Source organism: Humulus lupulus, chromosome 8, assembly GCF_963169125.1.
Source record: "Humulus lupulus chromosome 8, drHumLupu1.1, whole genome shotgun sequence".
Classification (NCBI taxonomy): domain Eukaryota; kingdom Viridiplantae; phylum Streptophyta; class Magnoliopsida; order Rosales; family Cannabaceae; genus Humulus; species Humulus lupulus.
The window spans coordinates 107,906,375-107,929,427 of record NC_084800.1 but is presented as its reverse complement, the minus strand read 5'-3'; the positions used below and the strand labels follow the sequence as shown (position 1 = coordinate 107,929,427).

Genomic DNA, 23,053 nt, shown 5'->3' with positions numbered 1-23,053 from the left:
ATTATAAAATCGTACAAATTTGATACCCCAAACTCAAATTTAATTAATAAAATTGTACAAATTTAATCAAAATGCTCTCAATTATACGAGTTCCAAATTTATATTTAATTACTCAATTACATATAACTGATGGCAACTTGGTTATGTTGACAAAATTTTATCTATCAAATCCAAGTGTAGGGTATCAAAATATGTATGATTTTAAAATATAGGGTACTATTGTTGGAAAAAGTTTATACAGGATCTTTATTTATTTTCATGTATATCTAATATTAAACATATTAATACAAGATAGCCTAAAACATGTTTCTAAAACTGAATTCAAAGAGAAACAAATAATATAATACTTACAGTATACACAGCGGAATTAAAGAGTCCTCCCTTCAGTTTCTCTAACTCTTGTATCCTTTCTGTCGCAGAGTATTATCAAGAAACTAAACCGATCTTCTATTTTCTTCACGATCTTCCAATGTATCCTTAGAACCACCTAGACTAGTGTGGGCAATTCTCAACACATGAGATAGATATAGAGAGAAGAAGAGAAAATAACAAAGAGGCTTAGAAGGACTTGTGTTTAGAGAGAATATAAAACTATCAGAAAATCTGACTTATCAAAAACCCTTTTTTAACTTCTCTATAAGCACTCCTTTTATAGACTCAATTAGGCCATTTAATTTAATTAAAAAATCAATAAAATAACAGCCATTTTGAAGCCCTAGGTCGAAATTATCATGGGCTATAGGCCCGTAAAATTTCCCATTTGATTATAAGCCCATTGGACTTAAAATCAAGGCCTGTATTATTTTCTATTGATTTAATTAATTAAATAATTATTTAAATCCTTTATCAAATTAATTATTTATAATTTGAACCTTGATTTAAATTTATTTATTAATTTAGATACCAATTTATCTTAATTAATAAATCTGCCATAATTTCTCTTTTCTTCTCAAAATTACACAACTCTGTGAAACTATCCAAAATTGACCTGGTCAACTCTGATAATTCTAATTGATGATTAAATCAATTAATTGAGACTATCTAGATGATTTTATCCAAGGTACAATGGGGACCATGGGCCTATGAAATCAAGCTCCAATAAGTTATCATAAATCTAACAAATAAATTTACTAACTTATTAATTCCTCGTGACTCCACTATAGACTTGGAATTGCACTCTTGAATTCATAGAACGCTCTATAACAAATATAGATACGCTATTAATTATCCATTGTTACAACCATAATTGTCACTCAATCCTCTATAGACGGTCTACAATGAGATAGGACTAAAATACCGTTTTACCCCTCATTGTATTTTATCCTTAAAACACTTAGTTCCTTGTAAATGATATTTCAGTAAACTAATTTAATTACTGAAATGAGATCTCTATCATTTAACACCTTGAACCAAACTAAAAGGAAACCATCGTTTCACTTCTTCATCAGAAGCTATAGATGTTCATATCTATGATTAACACTCCCACTCAATTATACTACCGAGTTCCCAAGATGTAAGTATGGGCTAGTCCGTAGGGTAAGCTGGTAACGAACAAGTCAAAGAACTCAAATAATACAATCAGTTAGAATACTAACCACTCAGAATTGAGATTGAATTGACCTATGGTCAACTATATGATATGACTAGAATAGATAATAACGGTATGTTTACTTATCTTATCAACTGTCAATATCGGTCCTGTCCGATGTAACAAATACATCCGTTCTTATCTACTTTGCTAATGTTCTGGAAAGAACATAACACTGTAATGTGTAAGTAGATCATATCGTAGATTGGCAAGTCAGTGTAAATCCGGTGCACTGACTAATCTTAGGACTAACTTATTTTTGAACATATAATCATATTTATATTCCACTGTGATTACGTCACTATAAATAAGATTAGCTATATGCTCGGGATTTAATAGAAGTTTATATTAAACAAATAATCATGAAAATAAAACATGTGAGCAAAGTGATTGACCAAGTCAAAAAATGATTTCTATTCTTTTATTGATAATAAAATGAGATTACAAAGAATTTGGGTTTTAATTAGGGCATAAAACCCCCAACAACTATATGAGCATTATTGAAAACAGAGGGTACCAAAATGATACTTTGCGAAATCATAGGATACCAAATGAGTAAATTCCCAAAAAATAATTACATCCAATTAACCAATGCATTCACAATTGCCATTTCTTAACATCCGAACTAACTAAACCTAATCTTCCCAAAAACATAAATAAATAAATGGCATTGTAAAAAGAAATATGTATGTTATTCACTACTCTTGATTTTAGCTATATGTTTTAAAGAATATTTTAACTTCTCTTTAATTTTTTCAATGGATTGTGATTTATTTATTTTTTATCTTGCTAACCTTTTGCTATACTTCAAATTTAAAAAACATAAATTAAATAGATGCTCATGCTCAAATTTAGAAAATACTCTTTATTTGTTTTGTCATCCGTGTTTTCACCAAGTGACACATGTCATACTTTAAAGGCTATTAAGGTTCCACGGAAGCTAATGAAGTCTCCCAGAGCCTACTCTGGGCTCCACGGGAGATAAAACACATCTTTCTACTTTAGTCCACCACCACCGGAGGAGTACTTCTTCCCAGAAGCATCACCTCCCGAGGACCATGCTTCGAGATGGTGTTCCAAGTCTTACGAGACCGAATCCTACATTATTTTCCTCCAGGCCTACGAGAACCTTCCTCCGACCCAAGACAAGGGTAGCCAGGTGTCAAGCACGGTGACCCTGGACCACAGACAACATTTTGACACACACTGTCACATGGTTCGTGGTGTCGATTCTGTACAAGTGACAAAATGGATACACCACAACGTCAACTAACATGGAAAAATGTGCAACTACCATTATGACAGTGTCAGAGACGTTTCTCTTAAAAAAATAGTGGGCTGACATTCCCCAAGATGGACCCACCAAGATACGCTAAAGCCCACCAGCTCATTTACTACATGAATGATAATTTATTATGTAATAAATCTCCATTAAGGTTGAATAATTGTAATCAGCTCCAATCAATGAGCTTAATTGCCCCAGTTGCCTATAAATATGGCTAGGGCACACATTATAAATGATCCAAATTTTCTAGTTTCAGAGTGAGCCCATACGCTTCCTGAAACTCCCCAAGAGAACTTGAGCTTTGCAAGTTCTTCATCCATATACAAGTGACTCGTGGGTTGATTCACAACCTAAACCACGTAAAAATTTGGTGTTTAATATTCTTTTCTTTAAGCTTTATTTTATTTAGTTGTTAGCAAAAAAACTAGTGAGCGTGTTTTTTTTTTTTTGGCTTTAATAGATGGATATATTTTTTTTTTTATATATATATATATATGTTTTGGCTTACGGTTTATCATGAAAGAGTGCTTAAGTTATACATTATAATAGTTAAGCTAAAAGTATTTTTATATTATTTTTATATGACATTACACTTAGGGTTCAACGACTCAATCACCCTCTAGAGACCCTTTTTGGGGACTTTCGTAGTGAAATACAAGCTAAATGAGCCATCCGATAAATCAAACCGTTCATCATGTCATCTTTCATGGCCTAACCCTCAACTAATATGGAACAATGCGCAATATGTTAAGGTTAATATTCTAAAAGTATGTGTAAAGACATTTTATGTATAGAGTTTAATAAAAATACATTTTTCTTACAATTGATTGTTTAAATTATGAGGGTCGATCTCAAAGTTATATTGCGTGGATTTGATGTCCGTAATTGAATACTAAAAAATATCAAGGATTATTTATAGGCTTAAAGAGATATTAAATCTAATCTTTGTATTATATGATTCAATGTATATGTATATATAAGATATTGACCTGATATTAATAAAATATAAATTTTATAAACCTTTCTTTGCACTTTGATGTGTTCTTTCAATACCAATAATTAGTACCAATGCTGGATTATATATATACATTAGTTAATAGTGTGAGTTTTTTACTTTTTTTTTTTATACATGTTGATATGTTGATGAATGAATAATTTTGTTTTTTGAATGTATGGTTGAATGATGAATCGTTAATTATATGGTGATTATTGGGTTAGACTTTATTTTTTAATTTTCTTGATCTTGTGTAAGCCAATAATGGGGTATATGAATTTTTGAAATTTTATTTTGAATATTTTCACTACAAAATTTTGAACACAAAAGATTGAAGAAATTTGAGTTTGAGAGAGAGAGGAGAAAAGGTGGTGGCTGCCACCTTGCCGAGTCGTATAGCCTAAGCCGCACCAACGTCTCTCTATTGCGTGCGCACCCAAGCCCCAACACCCTAGGCAAGCCGCCCTAGCCGTGTGCCTGCCTCCCGAGCCTCCCGCGTGTGTGTCTTGCTCCACATGCAAGGTGCATCACTCAGCCTCCCCGAGTCCCTGATGTCGAGCCGCCAGCTTCTATACATCACCATCGCCTGCCATCACATGGCTCTAATTGGTGACCCATGGGCTTAGGCCCATGTGCTTAAAACCCCTAACCTTAATTATGATCTTATAATTAATAAATTGTTTTATTTCTATTTTTGGAAAATTGAAATATCTATTGAAATTATTAAGATTTTATTCCAAGTTTAAATATTCATTTAAATTGTTTTTTTTATTTAAATTCAATTAAATGACAAAAGATAGTAAATGAATTTTTTAATTATAAATTGTTTCTAATTAATAAAATAAATTAATTAAGGAAATAATTTTTTTAATTAATTGAGAAGGGTTGGGCCTAAAGTCTGGGATTATGAAGTAAGACCTCAAGTGGAGAATAAGCATCTTTTGGAATTATGTATTATTGAAGCCCACTTTGTAATTTATTTTATTTCTTAGGTTGTAAACTTAAAAAAATACTGTTTCTTGGCTTAAGCCTATGACAGCAGGAGGTTTATTGGGAGTGACTAAGAAACTGCTAAGGTTGAAACATGTCTTGAAAGTGTTTAATAGGAAGGAAATTGGAGATATTGAGCAAGGCTATCATCATGCTAAGGGAGTCTATCAGCTGGCTTTAACTAAAGCTCAAGATTCTCCTTCAGATGCTACTGCTCAGGAGGCTGAAAGGAGAGCTACGAATTACTATAAAGAGCATTATGCTCGATACAGAAGTTACTTGATTCAGCGCAGCAAGGTTACTTGGCTTCAGAAGGGTGATGAAAATAACTCTTATTTTCATGCGTGCATCAAAAAAATAAGGGAGGAGAATTGAATTGTTTCTTTTATGAATGACCAAGGGGACATTATTGATGATTATAATGCAGTAGTGCATCACTTCCTAGATCATTTCAGAAGCTATATGGGCAGTCACAGTTCTGCTACTAGTTTGGTTAAAACTGATTGCATTGAGTTGGGGCCTTGCTTAGATATTGATATGCAGCTATGATTAATTAGAGAGTTTACAAAAGCTGATGTCAAGAAAGCTTTGTTTAGTATTTCGGGTACAAAGAGTCCAGGCTTGGACAGTTACAATTCAGAATTTTACAAAGATATGTGGAAGCATATTGGTGATGACATCTCAGCGGCTGTGCTGGATTTTTTCTCTTCTGGGAAGATACCTGCTGAGCTTAATAAAACAGTATTGGCTTTAGTCCCAAAAACTGATACCCCTAGCAAGGCGATAGATTATAGACCTATAGCTTGTTGCAAAACTCTTTATAAATACATTTATAAAATGCTTTGCAGTAGGCTTTCAGAAGTTTTACCCTCTCTAATTAGTCCCAATCAGGGTGCCTTTATTAGAGGGAGATCACTAGCTCATAATATCCTAATTTTTCAGGATTTGATTAAGAATTACAATAGAAGGAATGCTTCCCCGAGATGTGCTTTGAAGATAGATCTAAGTAAGGCCTATGATACAGTTGACTGGGGTTTTTTGGAGAGGTTATTAATCAGCCTGAGGTTTCCAACCAGGTTTATTAATTGGGTGATGGTTTGCCTCAGAGGTACGTCATATGTTTTTATGATGAATGGTAGACTGCAGGGGGGGTTTCAAGGAGTTGAGGGGCTTCGTCAAGGTGACCCTATCTCTCCATTACTTTTTGTCTTAGTAATGGAATATCTCTCTCGGCTGCTTCAACTAGGTGCTTTGCAACTTGATTTCCGGTTTCACCCTATGTGTAAAAGTCTCAAGATCATCAACTTATGTTTTGCTGATGATTTAGTGATTTTTTGCAAAGCTAACCGTGGCTCTGTTCAGATTATAAAGCATGTTTTTGATGACTTTTGCAGCAGTACTGGAATGAAGGCCAATCTCAGTAAGTCACAAGTTTTTTTTGGTGGTATCTCAGCTCAAGACAAGGTTCAGTTATAGCAACTTTTACAACTTGAAGAGGGCACCTTCCCCCTCAAATATCTTGGGGTCCCTATGAGGCCTACAACGTGGAAAGAGGCTGACTGTGGAGAAATTCTCAAAAAAATAAAGCTTAGACTTCACACTTGGTCTAGTAGACATTTATCATATGCAGGGAGGGTTCAGCTCATATCCTCTGTTCTTTTGGGGCTGAGAAATTACTGGATGAATATTTTCTTATTGCCTCAAAGTATAATCAAAGAAGTTGACAAACTTTATATGTGGTTTCTTTGGGGGTAATAATGGTACAAGGAGTAACTTTCGTCTCACTTCCTGGTCTACTGTTTGTTTGCCTAAATCTTTTGGAGGATTGGGTTTTGGTGAAGGTACTAAGTGGAACAAGGCAATGCTAGGTAAGTACATCTGGGCAATTAGTCATCAGCAGGAATCTTTATGGGTGAAATGGATACACTCTGTGTATTTAAAGGGACAAAAATTTTGGCTATACCAACTTAAGGCTGATACCAGTTGGTATTGGCAAAAAATCTGTCATTTACGTAATATTTTTACTCAAGAGGAGATTGATAAAGTAGGCAGTCAAGGGAGGTTTAAAACTGGGCAGTTATATGCAAGTTTTCTTCATCATATCCCTGTCAAGTACCAGCAGTTTGTGTGGAGCAAAATGAGTGTTCCCAAGCATCGGTTTATCACTTGGCAAGTTGTTAATTCTAAGCTGTTAACAAGGGACCACTTACATCGAGTGTTTATGCTTCTTGATACTACTCTTTGCTCGGTCTGTGATCAAGATGATGAGAGCCATAGTCATTTCTTTTTTGACTGTTATTTCTCCCAGCAGGTAGTCCATCATATTCAAGATTGGATAGGCTGTAAATGGCCTTTTGTAACGCCCTGGATAGCGAAGACCGTTACACTGTGTATTTATAAATGTGCAAGACTTGCTAATCAAGTCATTATTTTAAAAACGTATCGCTAAACATGTAGGAGCTAGGGTTAAAAAGGGTTTTGGTCTCAAAAGACTCATTTCATATATTTAAACTATTATAAACACGGGATCCCATAAGAAAACAGAATTAAAATAAGTTTACAGACTCCCAAAAGTACATGAGTAATCACTAGCCATATTAAGGCAAAATAGACAGTCTTCAGGTCTCGCGTCCCTGCCTAAACCTCAACCGTGGCGGCCGGGCAACTGGCTATGTACATTCTGCTCACTGAGCTCTCCAATCAAGGCTGATCTAACTTGCCCTTGCCTTTACCTACACCACGTAGCACCCGTGAGCCTAGGCCCAGCAAGAAAACATCTTATACAACTCAGTCAATGATAACAGATAGTTAATTCATTAAGCATGCATTCCCATAAGACAATCCACAACAGATATTCAGCACGTACATTCAGGTTCAAGATACAATCAATCACATATTACACTCATATCATATAATATTCAGGGCCGACGACTTAGGCCGCACCCTCTGTTTTACCCATTGACTCTGGCCCGCTTAAACCGAGCTCAGTGCATAATAAGCTGTCCTCGGCTACCAGTGGCCGAGCCGCGCCCTGTGCGCTAGTGAAACCCTTGGCATCCTTAGGCTGTTGGTTCACTAAATGTCTTGCATGACATAATACCATCTTTTCAAGCATTTACAGTAGAAAGCCCTTAGTCCCGTCACATATATTCAACCAGGTGCAGTTTTCTTACCTTTAGTCTGTACAGTTATTGAATTACGAGCAACGCCCCTCAAGCACGATCCGTTCCCGAGCCTAAGCCTTTATCACCTAGTCACAACAAAAGTATAGGGTTCCATTAATACTCAAATATAGGTTTCCAGTTACAAAATTAACTCCCAGGAATCCGAATTCCACCAAGCACGGTGGTGAAACCAATCCCGAGCATACTAGACCACTTTCCCGTGCCTAGAACCCTCAAAAACTCATGTGTGCAACCAAGGGCTGTGGCCCTTGAAGCTTAGCCACATCCCTAGCCTCAAAATAGAACCCATGCCTTCCCAAACATAACACGTGCCGCGGCCCTTGCTTTGGGCATCGCGGCGCCCTCCCCTGGCCGAGCCTCCTTGGCCCTTTTTCATCCTAGGGCCGCAGCGCTCTATAACAGAGCCGCGACCCTCCCCTTCATGCCCAAAAAACCCATCATTTCTAAGCTTGAAACCTCACCTTAGACCATCCCAAAGCTCCCCAACTCATAGCCAATTAATCCCAACTCCTTTAGCATGACTTAAACAACATAATTCCACAAAAAACACAGCCTAACACCACTAATCTTCTCTTTTCAATTTCTGAAACTCAAGAGCTATAAACACTCAAACCAGCCATTCAAATCCAATTTAAAACCTCTAAAACATGAGTTGAAACTTACCTCTTCTGTTGAACCACTTCACCAAGCCAAAGCCAAGCTAAGTCCCCAAGTTTCCTCCTTAATTCTGCCTTAAAACATCAAAATCATGTTTGCCTCAAAACTTAACCAAAACCCAGAATTTCCAACCACAGAAGAGAAGATTAAACTGCTTACCTTAACCCTGACTCAGTTCTTGATTAATCCCTGAGCTAAGCCTCCAAATCCCCACCTCAATCCTCAGAAATTCCAGCTTGATTCCCTTAAGATTTCAGTGTTTTCCTTCCCCTTTGTTTTTCCTTAAGAGTGAGAGAGAACTGAGGAAAAGAGTTTTGGTCGGTTTATCTTTTCTTCTAAAAGTTTCCTTAATTTTATCTTATTGCTAAGTCAATCCCAAGGCTCGGGGTGCCGGAACCGTCCCCGAAGCCAAAATGGTAAAATCCCCCAATATTCCCGCATAGACATCCTAACCTCAAATATATCTCCATATATTTATTTTTATGACTCGATAGTCCAAATCGCTACCCGATACCTAAAATACCCCCGACTTATCCAAAGTCATATCTTAAGTCCCGTTGTGACTTTTCCCGCTATCTGACCCTAGGATCGTCTCGAGTCGTGCTCTGCAAACCTGTCCACATAATAATGTGGTTCTCACATATATAACATATTTATTTCATATTATCACATAATATCATCAACTATCATATAATTAACATTAATCACATATTCACACATTTAAGTCAACAATATCCACTCTAATCCCATTTATGCCCTCCCGGCATGCTAATCAAGGCCCCTAAGCCTTATTAGCGAATTTGGGTCATTACACCTTTAATCTTCTCGGACTGGTATAGGTGGATTGAAGACATGAGGAAGGGGGTTTGAGCCTCTATAGTGGCGGCTGTGTTTTCAGCTACTGTCTATTATCTTTGGCATAATAGAAACACTTGTTTTGTCCATAATTACTCTCTTAGTGTTAATGCTGTAGTTGATTTGGTTAAAAAAGATATCAAGTATAGACTTAGTTATTTTCCTCATCAGAAGCTGAAAGGAATTGAGCATTTTTATTTGAGGAAAATGGGTCTCATGTAATGTAGCTGAGTTTTTTTGTCCTTTTGGATTTGTGGGGTTGTATTGGTTTGTGATTAATAAAGTCTTTCTTTCTTGATAAAAAAAACTTAAAAAATACTCAATAATTACTCGGTTCATCATTATTTATTTATTTATATAAATATTTATTGATCTAATTTATAAAATGATCATACATTAGTCAATTAAATGCCATACATGTAACCTCACATATAAGTATCTAGGATTGTCCTAAATGTTTATATGTATTGTTTTGGGAAATCAATTGCATGTAAGCTACTAAGTCTTAAGTAATTAGTTAATCTTGATAATCACACCATACTAAAGGCAAGCATTTAGTTAGACCTCTTAAGATAACCAACTTTAATTAAAATTGTTCTATCAAAGTTAGATGAATGTGATGGATTGATTAATTATTTTAAATTCACCTAAATAAGATATAGGCTCTTAAAAAGATTAAAAGAACTTTGGCCCATTTAATTATATTAATAATTAATTATTTTACATTTATAGGGTTATATGAAATAGTAATTAATTTGGAATTAATTAATTAGTTAAATAAATATGTTTTTCTAAAATAGTGAGTAGGAGAAGGTTGACATGTCAATGTGACCTATGGTCTCCATTATTAGTACAACATCGTGAGGTATGGTAAAGACCTCGATGCGACTTTGTTTTCGTACCTTTAAGGAAGGTTTTAAATTGTATCAATATCAAGGTTGAAATTCATGAAAAGGAACAAATGATGGAGTTTAGAGATGATCAACCCTAAGGTGACATTTTCTAAGTTAAGTCATGGAATATGAAAATAATTGATACCACTCACAAATATAATATTAAACTTTTGTAGTGGATAATTGTATCTTGATGAAATTAATGGTACCTTACATTTAAAATAGAAAATATGAGATATTTGAGTTTTAAATTAATAAGGTTAAGAATGCCTTATGAACTGTATGATATTAATATGATTGACCCTAAGGCAACACATTAATTATTGGGCAGTTTTATCGTGCGATAGTAAATACTAAGTTTGCGTGTTTTATTTGTTACATCCATACATCATATTTACTTTTCGAAAATTACGATATTATTGAATAATGCATGTTTTATTTCTTTTTAGTAATTATAATGTCGAACATGAGAAATCTTAATACTGCTTTACTATCACTTGAAAAACTGAATGGAGATAATTTCATAAAATGGAAATCAAATCTCAATATGATGCTCATATGTGAAAACCACAAATTTTTCCTGATTGAGGATTGTTCTATGTGCCAACTTCTAATGCTCTGAAACAAACCCAACAATAAATATGATGCTTGGATCCAATTCAACAACAAAGCCAAGAATTGCGTGCTTGTTAGCATGAATGATCTTAGAACAAACACGACGGCATGGACACTACCTATGAGATTATGGATCTAATGTTTGGGTAGCAATTTGATCGAATTCGACATGAGGCTACTAGAAACTACATGTCTACTAAGATGAATAAGGGTGTTTCTATGCGTGAGCATGTTTTGAGCATGACCAACATAATGTATGAGGCAAAAATACATGGAGCTGTCATTGATGAGAGAACTTAAGTTAGCATTATACTTGAATCTCTCACACCTGCTTTTTCTGCATTCACAACCAACTTTGTTATGAACAAGTTGCAATTTAACATGACCTAGTTGTTGAATGAACTATAGACTCTTAAGTCATTCAACAAGAGTATGACCAAGGAGTGTGAAACATATGTTGCAGAGCAAAAGCCTTCATCCTCTGAGGATAAGAAGTCCACAAAGATGAAGAAGAACAATGGCAAGGGCAATAACAGGGACAAGAAAGGGAAAAAAAAATCCAAATATCTATCCAAGGGAAAAGAGAACAAGAAAGACAACAACTCCATGAAGAAAGAACTCAAGGGGAAATGATTTCATTGTGGAGTTGATGGTCACTGGAAGAGAAACTATAGCAAGTATCTCGTAAAGCTAAAAAAAAATAGATAAATAAGATTTACTTGTACTTGAAGCTTGTTTAGTAATGGATGATATATCATCCTGGATCATTGATTTAGGGACCAGTAACCATGTTTGTTCTTCGTCAAGGGAGCTAGCTGATGGCGAGGTGACAGTGAGAGTTGGTAATGGGGAACTCGTTTCAGCCAAAGCATTAGGGATAGTCCATTTAGTTTTCAGAAATAAATTTCTTGTTTTGAACAATGCTTATTTTATTTTTGGATTTTCTAAAAATTTAATTTCTTTATCTTTATTGCATGAATTTTTTTTTGTTTGATGTTTCTATTAATAATAATAAGATTGTTATTTCAAAGAATAATGATTTTGATACTTGTCATGCAACTGTTTCAAACGGGCTATACATGTTTAAACCAACTAAATGAACGCTAAATAATTATGAGTTATTTAAAGTAGCAAATCCAAAAAGTAACAAACAAAAAAAAGTTTCTCAAGAACATAATACATATCTTTGTCATCTCAGGTTGGGAATTATTCTAGATAGGATAAACTGGCAAACAAAGGATAAACCTTCGAGAGAACTAAAAGTTGGAACTCTTCCAGTTTGTGAATCTTATCTAAAGGGTAAAATGACCAAAAGATATTTTTTCTACAAAGGGCAATAGAGCCAAGGGACCATTAAAGCTAGTTCATAGTGACGTCCGTGGACCGATCAATGTAAAAGCTAGATGTGGTTATGAGTACTTTGTTACTTTCATTAACGACTACTCAAGATTCAAATTTACCTAATGCTTAGAAAGTCTAAAACTTTTAGGAGGTTCGAGACTTCAAAGCTGAAGTTGAAAAAGAATTAGGAAAACCTCTAAAAATACTTTGATCAAACCAAGGTGGATAATACTTGGATTTAGAATTCAAGGATTTTTTGATAGATATGGTATTCAATCCCAACTCACAACACCAGGAATGCCATAGCAAAATGATGTTTCTGAAATGAGAAATAGAACCTTATTGGATATGGTCAGGTCCATGTTAATCTACTCATCATTTCCACTCACATTCTGGGGTTATACACTTCAAATGATGACATACATTCTGAATGTAGTCCCATATAAGAGCATAATAACAAGACAACATTAGAGTTATGAAATGGCTCTAAACATTGTTTACGTCACTTCCGCATATGGGGGTGTCCAACTCATGTACTTAGGCCAAAGTTTGGGAAACTAGACTCAAGGTCTGAATTGTGTATATTAGTTGGCTATTCTCAAGAGATAAGAGGTGGATATTTTAAAGTCATAAAGATTAAAAAGTATTTGTATAGACAAATGATACTTTTCTTGAACATGACTATATGGTAAATTATAAACCTCATAGCAAACTGGTTCTTGAAGAACTCCCATCCAATGAGATGAGACCATCTTCATTATCACCATCAAGTGATAAATGAAAAACTATAGAAACCACAATTCCTGAAAAGGAAACCTCAGTGCAACATCGTAGTGTAAGGGTTGTTAGACAACCTATTCGTTATGAACACAAAGCACACGTCCTTGTGTCAGATATATATAAGAACAACCCATTAACCTTCAAGGAAGCAATGGATGACCCTAAAAATGATACATGGCAAGATGCCATTAAGAACACTAAATGCAAGTCTTCGTTGCCGACACCCTTGCAGGGATGTGACTGAGGCCAATTGTGAAAAGGCCCAAGTCCTAGAGTCATGGCCTTTGGTGACCTCAAGGTCTGCTTCGGAGTTGGTTTACCAACAGATGGTGAACAAAACTTTGGTGAGTTCACGATCCCTTTTGCTTTCTTAGGAATTTTCACTTTAGTTTGTTGACTTGATATTTTTTAGACTTCAATGACCACAGTTCACTTCACACAACAAATATATAGAAAGCCAAAGAATCCAAGGCCCTAGAGCAGGAAATTGGTAAGGTGAAGGAGGCCCTCAAGGTCACCAAGGAGGAGGTTGACGTGCTGAAGCCTAAGCTCGAAGAGACAATTATTGGGTTAATTCTAAATTACAATGGAAAACTGGAATAAAATGTGTTTAGAGTGGTCCTTGAGGAGTTATAGATTTCTTTGACAAGTAAAAATTTCCCTTTGAGCAGCTCTTCAGAAACTTCTGGGACCATGCATGTACAACCATGATTGTGGTAGTGGTGTCAGTGTCAATGTCAGGTGGCACACTACCTATTTTCAAAGGCGATTCTAAACTTCTGACATGCTTTTTTTTGGTGGTATGGAAGGGTAGCCACGTCCCTAGGAAACTACCACCAATGTCAGAGGTAAGTGGGCATGCATGTCATAGTGGTCCATGTCTCTTGCAAGCGAACACGTAGATGCATACAACTTGCAAGTCAAAGATTGTCCCTTAGAAGAACCTGTTGTTCGGGCATTGTCCCTTGGACTTCTATGGAGGTCATGCCTTCAGGTCCATTGATGACCTTTCGATGGTCATACTTGTCATGGTCCTCGATTACCCTAGGCACTCCTCACTTACTAGCTTATTGCTAGGCAGCACGGCCTGATACGTGTCCGAAGAGATCACATGTCTCTTTGAACAATCAAACGTTATGACTTACTCAAAAAATACAATTAACAGATAGGTTGTTGTTTATGATTTTGGTTTTGAATATTAATTTATAATGTTAAGAAATTTTTTGTTTTCAATTTAATTTGAACAAGTTTTCATATATTGTTTTAAGGATGAACTCAAGAACAAAATTTTCTTTTATTTTGGGTTTCAAGGGCTAACGAACACATTTTATAATTAGTTTAAATTTATTTAGTCAATTTAGGTTAAATTACATTAAATTTTTATTTTAACTATTTATTTAATTTTAAATTATTTTTATTTATTTTGAAATGATTTTGAAATAATTTTTATAATATTTAAATAATTAAAATGATGTGAACCAATAAAATTATGACATGTGTACGCATGTGTAAGCTAAGTTAGTGTACCACCAACTGCACCATTTTATAAACATAATATATTAAAAAAATTTATTATTAACTATTAAAGTATTTTCGATGCCAATATTTTGCACTTAGCTTAACGAATTCCACCATATATTTTGTACAAATTATACATAAATATATTTTCCCGAAAAGTGACTTTTTGTCACCTTTTTTTTTTACACCAATTCTACGCTTGTGGTCTTCCTTAGTAGTAATAGTGTTGTAACATTGTTGTCCTTTTACAAACGTTGTTTTTAAATATCTTCGACCTCATATTGTAATGCCCTGGATAACCAAGACTATTACATTATATATTTTAAAATAGTGCAAGACTTGCTAATCAAGTCGTTTGAACAATAATGTGTTCCTAAAGTCAACTATCAGGTTAGGGTTAAAAGATTTTGATTATAAACGGTTAATTTTCATTAAAACAAATGTTTGGTACATGGGATCCCAAAAATAGTTTATAGGTGATAATTTACAACCCTCAAAAGTTTAATACAATCAAAAGTCACTCTAATGGCAAAATAGAAGTTTTAGGGCTCTGTCCCTATACTTTCCCTCAGTTGTGGCAGACGAGCAGTTGACTTTGTACACCTCACCCCCAGAGCTCTCCATCTCGTGGTTGGTCTAGTTTTCCTTTGCCTTTACCTGCACCACGTAGCACCCGTGAGCCAAGGCCCAATAATAAAACCATAAACAACAAACACATATAGCAACAATGGTATTCAATCAATCTTAACGCATTCGATTCATTTATATAATAGAGTATGAACATTAATCTAATCAATGGTACACATATAATCTCAAGTTTATATCTTAACCAATTTCACAAATGTTCATGGTTGGCACACTTAGGCCGAGCCTCCTATTTATCTAGCTGACTCCCTCGCTTAGGCCGAGCTACGTTCAGTACGCCTAGTCAGCCTTGACTCCCTTAGGTCGTTCATTCTTATATACATAATAATCGTTCAGTCACATAGTACACATACTCAAATATTGGGAATCTCAGCCCCGTTCACAACCACACAAGGGTGAAGTTTTCTTACCTCGAATCCCGAGCGAAGAATACAGAACGGTCTCGAGCACGATCCTCACTTCTGAGCCTTGGCGATAAACCTAGTCATAGTGTCAATGGGTAACCATCAATTTCTAATCCAATTAAATACTTAGGGAACACCTATTAGTCTCCGAGACCTTGACTTCTACTAAACCGAGTAGTAGAATTCATTCCGAGCGCTTAAGTTTGAATTCTCGAGCCTCCCCGAACCTTAAACATCATTTCCCCTTAATTCCACATTGCGGGTCGTGACTTGTCCTTGAGGGCCGCGACCCGCCCCTTAGATAGAGGCTTAATCCCCCCTGATGGGGGACACGGGTCGCGACCTGCTCTCCTCGAAGTTGCGATGCGCCTGGCGAAAAAAGGCTCCCACCCTCCAAAATTCATGCGGGCCGCGATGCCTGAAGAACAGGGCCGCAACCCGAACCCCTAAGCCTAGAAAATCCTCCATTTTCTCAACATTTCTCCTCTAGCCTAACCTCAATTCACACCCAAACCAACAACCAAACCTGAATTCAAGCCTAGAGTTCCCATCCCTTTGGTCTAAACATTATACCCAACTCTTAATCAATTCTTACTCCTATTAGACACTCAAATTCAAACAAAACCCAGAATTTACACAAGTTCTAAAATCCCCACTAACTCAGCCAAATTCAATAGATCATAACTGGAATTCTTACCTAAATTGATGATCTAAACTCCTCAGAAACCCTTGATGGATCTTACCTTTGGTCTTCCTCAGCTTGAACCAGCCTAAAATTTAGCTCCAATCCAGCTTAAACCAAGCCTTTTCCTTCAGCAAGCTCAAGACCTCAACACAAGAGGGAGAGAGATAAAGAATTGTGAGTGAGAGGGTGAGAGAATGTGCTGAGAGATTCTACTACTTTCTGGTTATCACTTAGAAACTCACTTAGTGTATATCTTAACTAGAAAGGACCAAATTGCCCCTTAACACTAACCTAGCCCTTCAATTACCTCTAAGGGTAGAATGGTCATTTCTTGATTCCCACTAATTCCTCAATTGTTCCTACCATCTATCAATTAATCCCGTTGTGTCCAATTAATTACCAAATACATATTCATTACTTAATAAATCCCAAAGTATTCTCCAAATTCCCAAAATACCCCCAGGCTTCCCCGAACCGAGTATTAAACCCGTTGTGACTATTTCGCTATTCCGCTCACTAGGACTGTCTCGAGCCATAAACTGCAAATATATCCACACATTAATGTGGTCTCAATCATATATCACATTGTTGACTGTGTTTTTAGCCAACCACGTGAGAGCGTCAAATACGACAAACCTTCAAGAGAATTTAAATAACACAGACAGTTTTAATCAAGAAAAGTAAATAACATAAGAAACTTTATAGTGGTTCAGCCCCGATTGTCGGTAATAGCCTAATCCACTTAGAGTTGTGATTTATAGATCTGTAATCAAGATCAGATGGACTGAGCCAACTGAGTTTCTTCAGTACAGATTGCAAAAATACAAGAATTCTCTCAAATGCCAGCACTTTCTCTCTCTAGAATACTCAGACCCAAATTTTCTCTCTCTAGAAAGAAGAAGCCCTTTTCTGATCCCATAAGCCATATATTTATAGGCTTAGGGTCATACATCTGATATCCCCTAGAATCGGGATATTTCATTATATTTATTACATTTAAATTACAAAAACATTCAAAATGTAACAAAACCCCCAATTTGTGGGAAGAACGAGAGATTCCCGCGCGCCAAGACCGGTTCTTGTTGAAGTTGTTTCTGGGAATCTGGACTTAATCTTCCTCTAGCTAGTTGATCCACCTCCTACTGACCACCCATGCAAGTGCTGGTCGGACATGTGCATGGTGGTAGGACATACACTTGTTGGTCGAACGTGCATGGTGGTAGGACATGCACTTCTCTCCTCATCCTTGGGGTCTCCTAGGTCCACTCTCTTGAGTTCTCCTCGGACCAAGGTCTCTTGGGCTCTCCTCCTCGGACCTCATCCTTGGGGTCTCCTAGGATCACTCTCTTGGGGTCTCCTAGGACCACATCCTTGGGGTCTCCTAGGACCACTCTCTTGAGTTCTCCTCGGATGCACTCTCCTTAGCTCTCCTGGGATGCACTCTCCTTAGCTCTCCTAGAATGCATTCTCCTTAGCCTCCTAGGATGCACTCTCCTTAGCTCTCATAGGATGCATTCTCCTTAGCCTCCTAGGATGCACTCTCCTTAGCTTTCCTCGGACCAAGGTGCACTTGGCTTGGTTATGACATCTTTCAAGCAGTCCAAATTCTTCGTCAGTCTACCGGGTCACTTTATCACAACTCTGAGGAGTCAATATATTTATTGACTATTTAATGTGTCTTTTACGGACCATGTACTGCCATTTGTCACATCTATTGCCACGTCATCAATCTCCATTTTTGGAGATAACACATATGTACTCCATGTAATGGTGCTTTCAAAATTTGACACATATGTTAACAAAAATAAAATATAATCATCTTATTTTTTTTAATATATAAGGAAATTAGTTTAATTTATTTTCAATATATGTTTGGTATATGTTAAGTTTATTTTGGATATACCTTAAACCACCATGTGTTACTCGAGCTGTAACTCATCATCGTGATTTATCTTCTTGAACTAGTTTTTTATTACGTATATATTGAGTTGATTTTTTGTTTTCAATTTGATTAAATTGTGTTTTTATCATTTTTTTTGTAGTTTCTTTTTAGTTATTATACGTACGGAGTAGTATTTTTAAGTCTTTTTCAATATTAGTTGTTGTGAGGTTGTTGTCGTATTGCATTTAAGTTTTTTTTTTTTTTTTATTGTTGTTGTGCAAATTGATTTATATATATATATATTTAGTTTTCCTATATGTTTTGTTGATGTCTAGTTGATTTCAAATTGAGTAAATTTTTTATAATTTTTTCCAGGTCAGTTTAGTTGTTTTTGTGTTGTTTAGATTTATGTATAGTTGCTTTCATGTTATTTTTTAGTTGTTTAAGTTTATATATAGTTGTTCTGTTGTTTTGTTGATGTCTAATTATTGTTTAGTTGTTTTCATATATATTTTGATTTTAAATAAAAAAAAAAAACATGTTAGTATGCAATGAGTTGACTTCTAGTTGCTGTCCAATTGTTGTTTTTTAATTGATTTTTAATGTGTTAGTATGTAGTGGGTTAATGTTTAGTTGTTTTCCATTTTTTTTTAAAGTTTATTTTGGATATATATTTAGTTGTTTTGAGATATATTTTGAGTTTTTTTAGACCCATTTAAAAATGCAGGGAAAATGATTTTGATGTTGCCTTTTCATTGTTTTTTAGTTTATTTTGAGTTAATGCAATGAATTGATGTATAATTGTCTTGTCAATAGTGTATTGTTGTGAGTTTGTTGCCGTGTTGCATTTACGTTGCTTTTTTGATATTGTATTGCAGTGTGTTGTTTTTTAAAATGTAAGAATGAATTTTTTGATGTTATTTTGTGTTGTTTTTTGATTTTTTTTATAGCTGCAATGAGTTGCACTATTATGTTGCAAGGTTGTTGTCGTGTTACTTTCTTGTTGTTTTTTTAACGTTATATTTTGTGGGTTGACATTTAGTGTAAATCATTTTTTTGAAAACTTAAGTTAGTAAAAATATAAAAGAATAAAATAAAGGACCATAAAAATGTTAAAAAAAAAAATCATTAAAAATAGTATTTATGAAAGAACCCTTAATTTATGCTCTCGTTTATAGTTTGAAATATTAAGAGAATAAATAAATTTATTCTTCATGTTATGATGGGCTCTTGGCCTTTTACTATTCACTTGAGAAATAATTTCTATCCACATTCTATTATTATTTCTCAATTAATTTTTATTCACATAGAAAGTGTATGATAACATCATATTATTTAGAAGGAGTGTTGCTATTTGGTATCTTAAGGTACTCAATAACACATGAGGTGTCACCCCATGATTAGTTAATGATATCTTATAATCCTTATTAAATTTAAATAAGTAGGACTCGATATTGAATTGCACCAATAACAGTATGCCACCTACTTATATTATTGGACACAGGTGACATCCCTTATTAATTCTCATTTAGAAGACCATGACTTATTTCCCTCATTTAATTTTTTTATACCATACGTACACGCTTATTGTCTAAACTTTCTATCTCACCGTCTAAATTCTCACTCCACCATCTACATATTTTAACATGGTACGCGAGTCAAGTATATGATTTAAACTGATCTAAACATTAAACCAAAAGAATTTCTTGTAAGTGATATAATTAAAAATAATCACAATCTTTAAGGAAATGTTAATGTTAGAGTATTTACACATAAAATTATCAATCACATTTTGCACTCCATTCTCTTATCAACTTCTAAACCCGCACTCGACCATCTATTCGGACAAATTTCAATTATACCTTTATGATTGTAGAGAGCTAGCATAACTTTGATATATATGTAGGTATGATATCTCTTCGGGTAGATAAAGGAAACTCTTAATTTAACGGTTTTTTTTTTTTTTTTTAATATAATATAATCTGTTAATTAGCAACAAATTGTTTTTTTTTTTAAATTAGCAAGAAACTTAAATTTAAAATCTATGTATAATATTTAATATTACATTAAACATATAATATATAATCTCTTGTTATCACTCCTAAATTCAAAAAGTAGAACAAATATAAATTTAAACAAAAATAAATAAATTATTTAATTAAAACATGATATTTATTTAAAATTTATATGATATTAATATAAATTTAATAAAAATAATTAATAAATTTTATAAATAAAACTAACGAAACGTGCATTACACGTTACTTGTATCTAGTATTTGTATAAAATAAGAATGATAAATATATATTATAATTAAGTAATATTGTATATTTTTAAATATTTTATTTTAAACAATAGTTTACTCGTATCATATCCTAATTACATTTTACGGAAAGTTAGAGAATTTAAATGATTGCTGGCCAAAAAAAATCTGCACCAAATGATAAATTATTTCATATGTTAAATTGAATTTTGAAAAAAAAAACTTTATTTAGCAATCAATACTCGACATTTGTAAAAAAAAAAACAAAAAAACTCGTATCGACATACAACTAAAATATAAAAAAATATAAATTCCTAAAATTTACACGTATGCAGTTATATATAACAACCATAACTAAATAATAATAACGATCACTTATCATAAATAAAAAAAACGTGAGCAAAATAAATAAATAAATAAAAGCTGTAGTTAACAGGCACTGAAAACTTAAAAACATACTAAAATATAATATCTACATATTATGTTTTTTTTTTTTTTTAAATAGAGAAATTATCAAAGTCTCATTCTCAGGCCAGGAAAGACGTGTTCTGTGCCTGATCTAACGGGAGTTCTTAATCGTATTTTTGTTTATTCACACAGTAAAAGAATTGAAACTAATCTTACTAACACGGAAAATCCTAACTGAAATTGGTTGGTTTTTTTTTTCTTCTTTCACTTGCTAATATCTCCAAACAAACCAAATCGTCAATTTTTTTTTGAATATATATATATATACACACACATCGTCTCATTCCTAATTCCGAATTGACCCACTCTCTTCCTTCAAAATGCTAAATCCCTCGTGGTGTATCATATGTTTATTTTGTTTTTTTCTTTCGTACAAAAAAAACCCTAATCGTAATTATTTCTCTCTTTGTCGCAGAAGATCGTCAACCGGGAAAATGAGGCCTGTAGAACTGAATTTTTTTTCTCATGATGAAGACGAGAGGCTTTTGAACACATATAGAAAGAATTCGACATTAAATTTAAATATCCCGAATCGGTTCGGTAACGAAGAAGATTGGAAGGATGAGATGACTACCCTCACGCTCGCTTCCCCCACCGCTTCCCCCAGGAATAAGCAGAGTACTGCACTGCCACAAGTTCAGCCTCTTCCTCCTCCCCACTGTTCCTTGCTTGAAAACAGTTCGCACACACTACGGCCTGTGCAGCCGTTCGGGCCTTCTGGTTTTAGCCAAGTCTCACTTCCCTCACTTCCTCCACAGCCAAGAAATCATTTCAAGAAATCGCGAATTCAGCGGAGCACGAAAAAAACGGCTATGGGGGTTGGAAAAAATGAGTTGATAGCACCCCCGTTCCCATGGGCCACTACACAGCCGGCCACCATCCACAGCATGAAATATTTGGTGGAAAATAACATTGTGATGATTGAAGGGGAGGTCGAGTGCAAGAGGTGCGACCGTAGGTTTCCGATGGTGTTTGATCTGCTATCTAAATATCAAAGACTAGAGTCGTTCATTGCCGAGGAGAAGAGCGTCATGAACGATCGGGCCCCGGCGTGTTGGCTCAACCCAAATCTTCCAACCTGCTCGGTTTGCAATGAAGCGGTCAGACCTGTCATTGCTTCAAGGAATGAGGAAATCAACTGGCTCTTCTTGCTTCTGGGTCAGTTGCTGGGGTGTTGTAAGTTGAATCAGCTTAAGTACTTTTGCATGCAATCAGAGAATCATCGCACTGGAGCTAAGGATCGTGTTCTTTATCTTACTTATCTGGGTTTGTGTAATCAACTCGTCCCTAAACCTCTTTATGATCCTCATTCACGTTAATTGAGGAGTAATGTTAGTTGGTACTACACTGTTCTCTTGTCCTGATCGGTCCAGTTTAATTATTATTAGTTTCTTTGGTTTATAATATGTTTTAGTAGTCGAGGCACTTGTCGTGTGTTTGTAATTATCTTGTGTTTAGCTATCTGTGTCTTTTTCATCATGGTTAATGATGACAATCGTTTTTTTATCTTTTTTTTTTTTAATTTCAAGGTAATTTCATTATTATGTTGGTTATCTGGTCTGAGTACTCTATTTGATATATGCACATTAAATTGTTTAGAGAGTAACAAATCTAATTTCATTTTACATATTATTTAACTTGTGCACATCAGATGCGCGAATGAAAATCACATCTTAACTTTAGTTATCAGTTATGACGCTATATGCCCACATAGCCCGTAAGTTTTCGATACATTGTAAAAAGCATTTCAAACTTCTGCAACATATAGTAGAAGAGAAATAAATCATTCTTGGAGCCATCAACTTCTAATTCTAATAGAAAAATGAGTTAACTAAAATTGAAAATATGTTATCAAAATATGATTGATTATTTGAATTTTAAAAAACTAAATCTCATTTGAAAATATAACCCATACACTACAAGAAAAATTAATAAAAAAGGCCATATAATTAGAGGCGGGCATTAGCAGTGGACTTGGGGATCAGTGGCTAATAATGTTTAAATT

General features: G+C 34.7%; 1 protein-coding gene across 1 annotated transcript; it reads left to right on the top strand.

The window, feature by feature from the left end:
• The first annotated feature begins 21,539 nt into the window (after positions 1–21,539).
• Positions 21,540–22,465, top strand: LOC133793997 (uncharacterized). The gene has a single exon (XM_062231195.1). The coding sequence runs from the start codon at positions 21,615–21,617 to the stop codon at positions 22,365–22,367; it is 753 nt and encodes a 250-aa protein (XP_062087179.1). The 5' UTR covers positions 21,540–21,614; the 3' UTR covers positions 22,368–22,465.
• Positions 22,466–23,053: the final 588 nt, after the last annotated feature.

Bases quoted from the DNA above. Each gene is read 5' to 3' on its own strand.
- LOC133793997 (XM_062231195.1), top strand. From the start codon at position 21,615: ATGACTACCCTCACGCTCGCTTCCCCCACCGCTTCCCCCAGGAATAAG.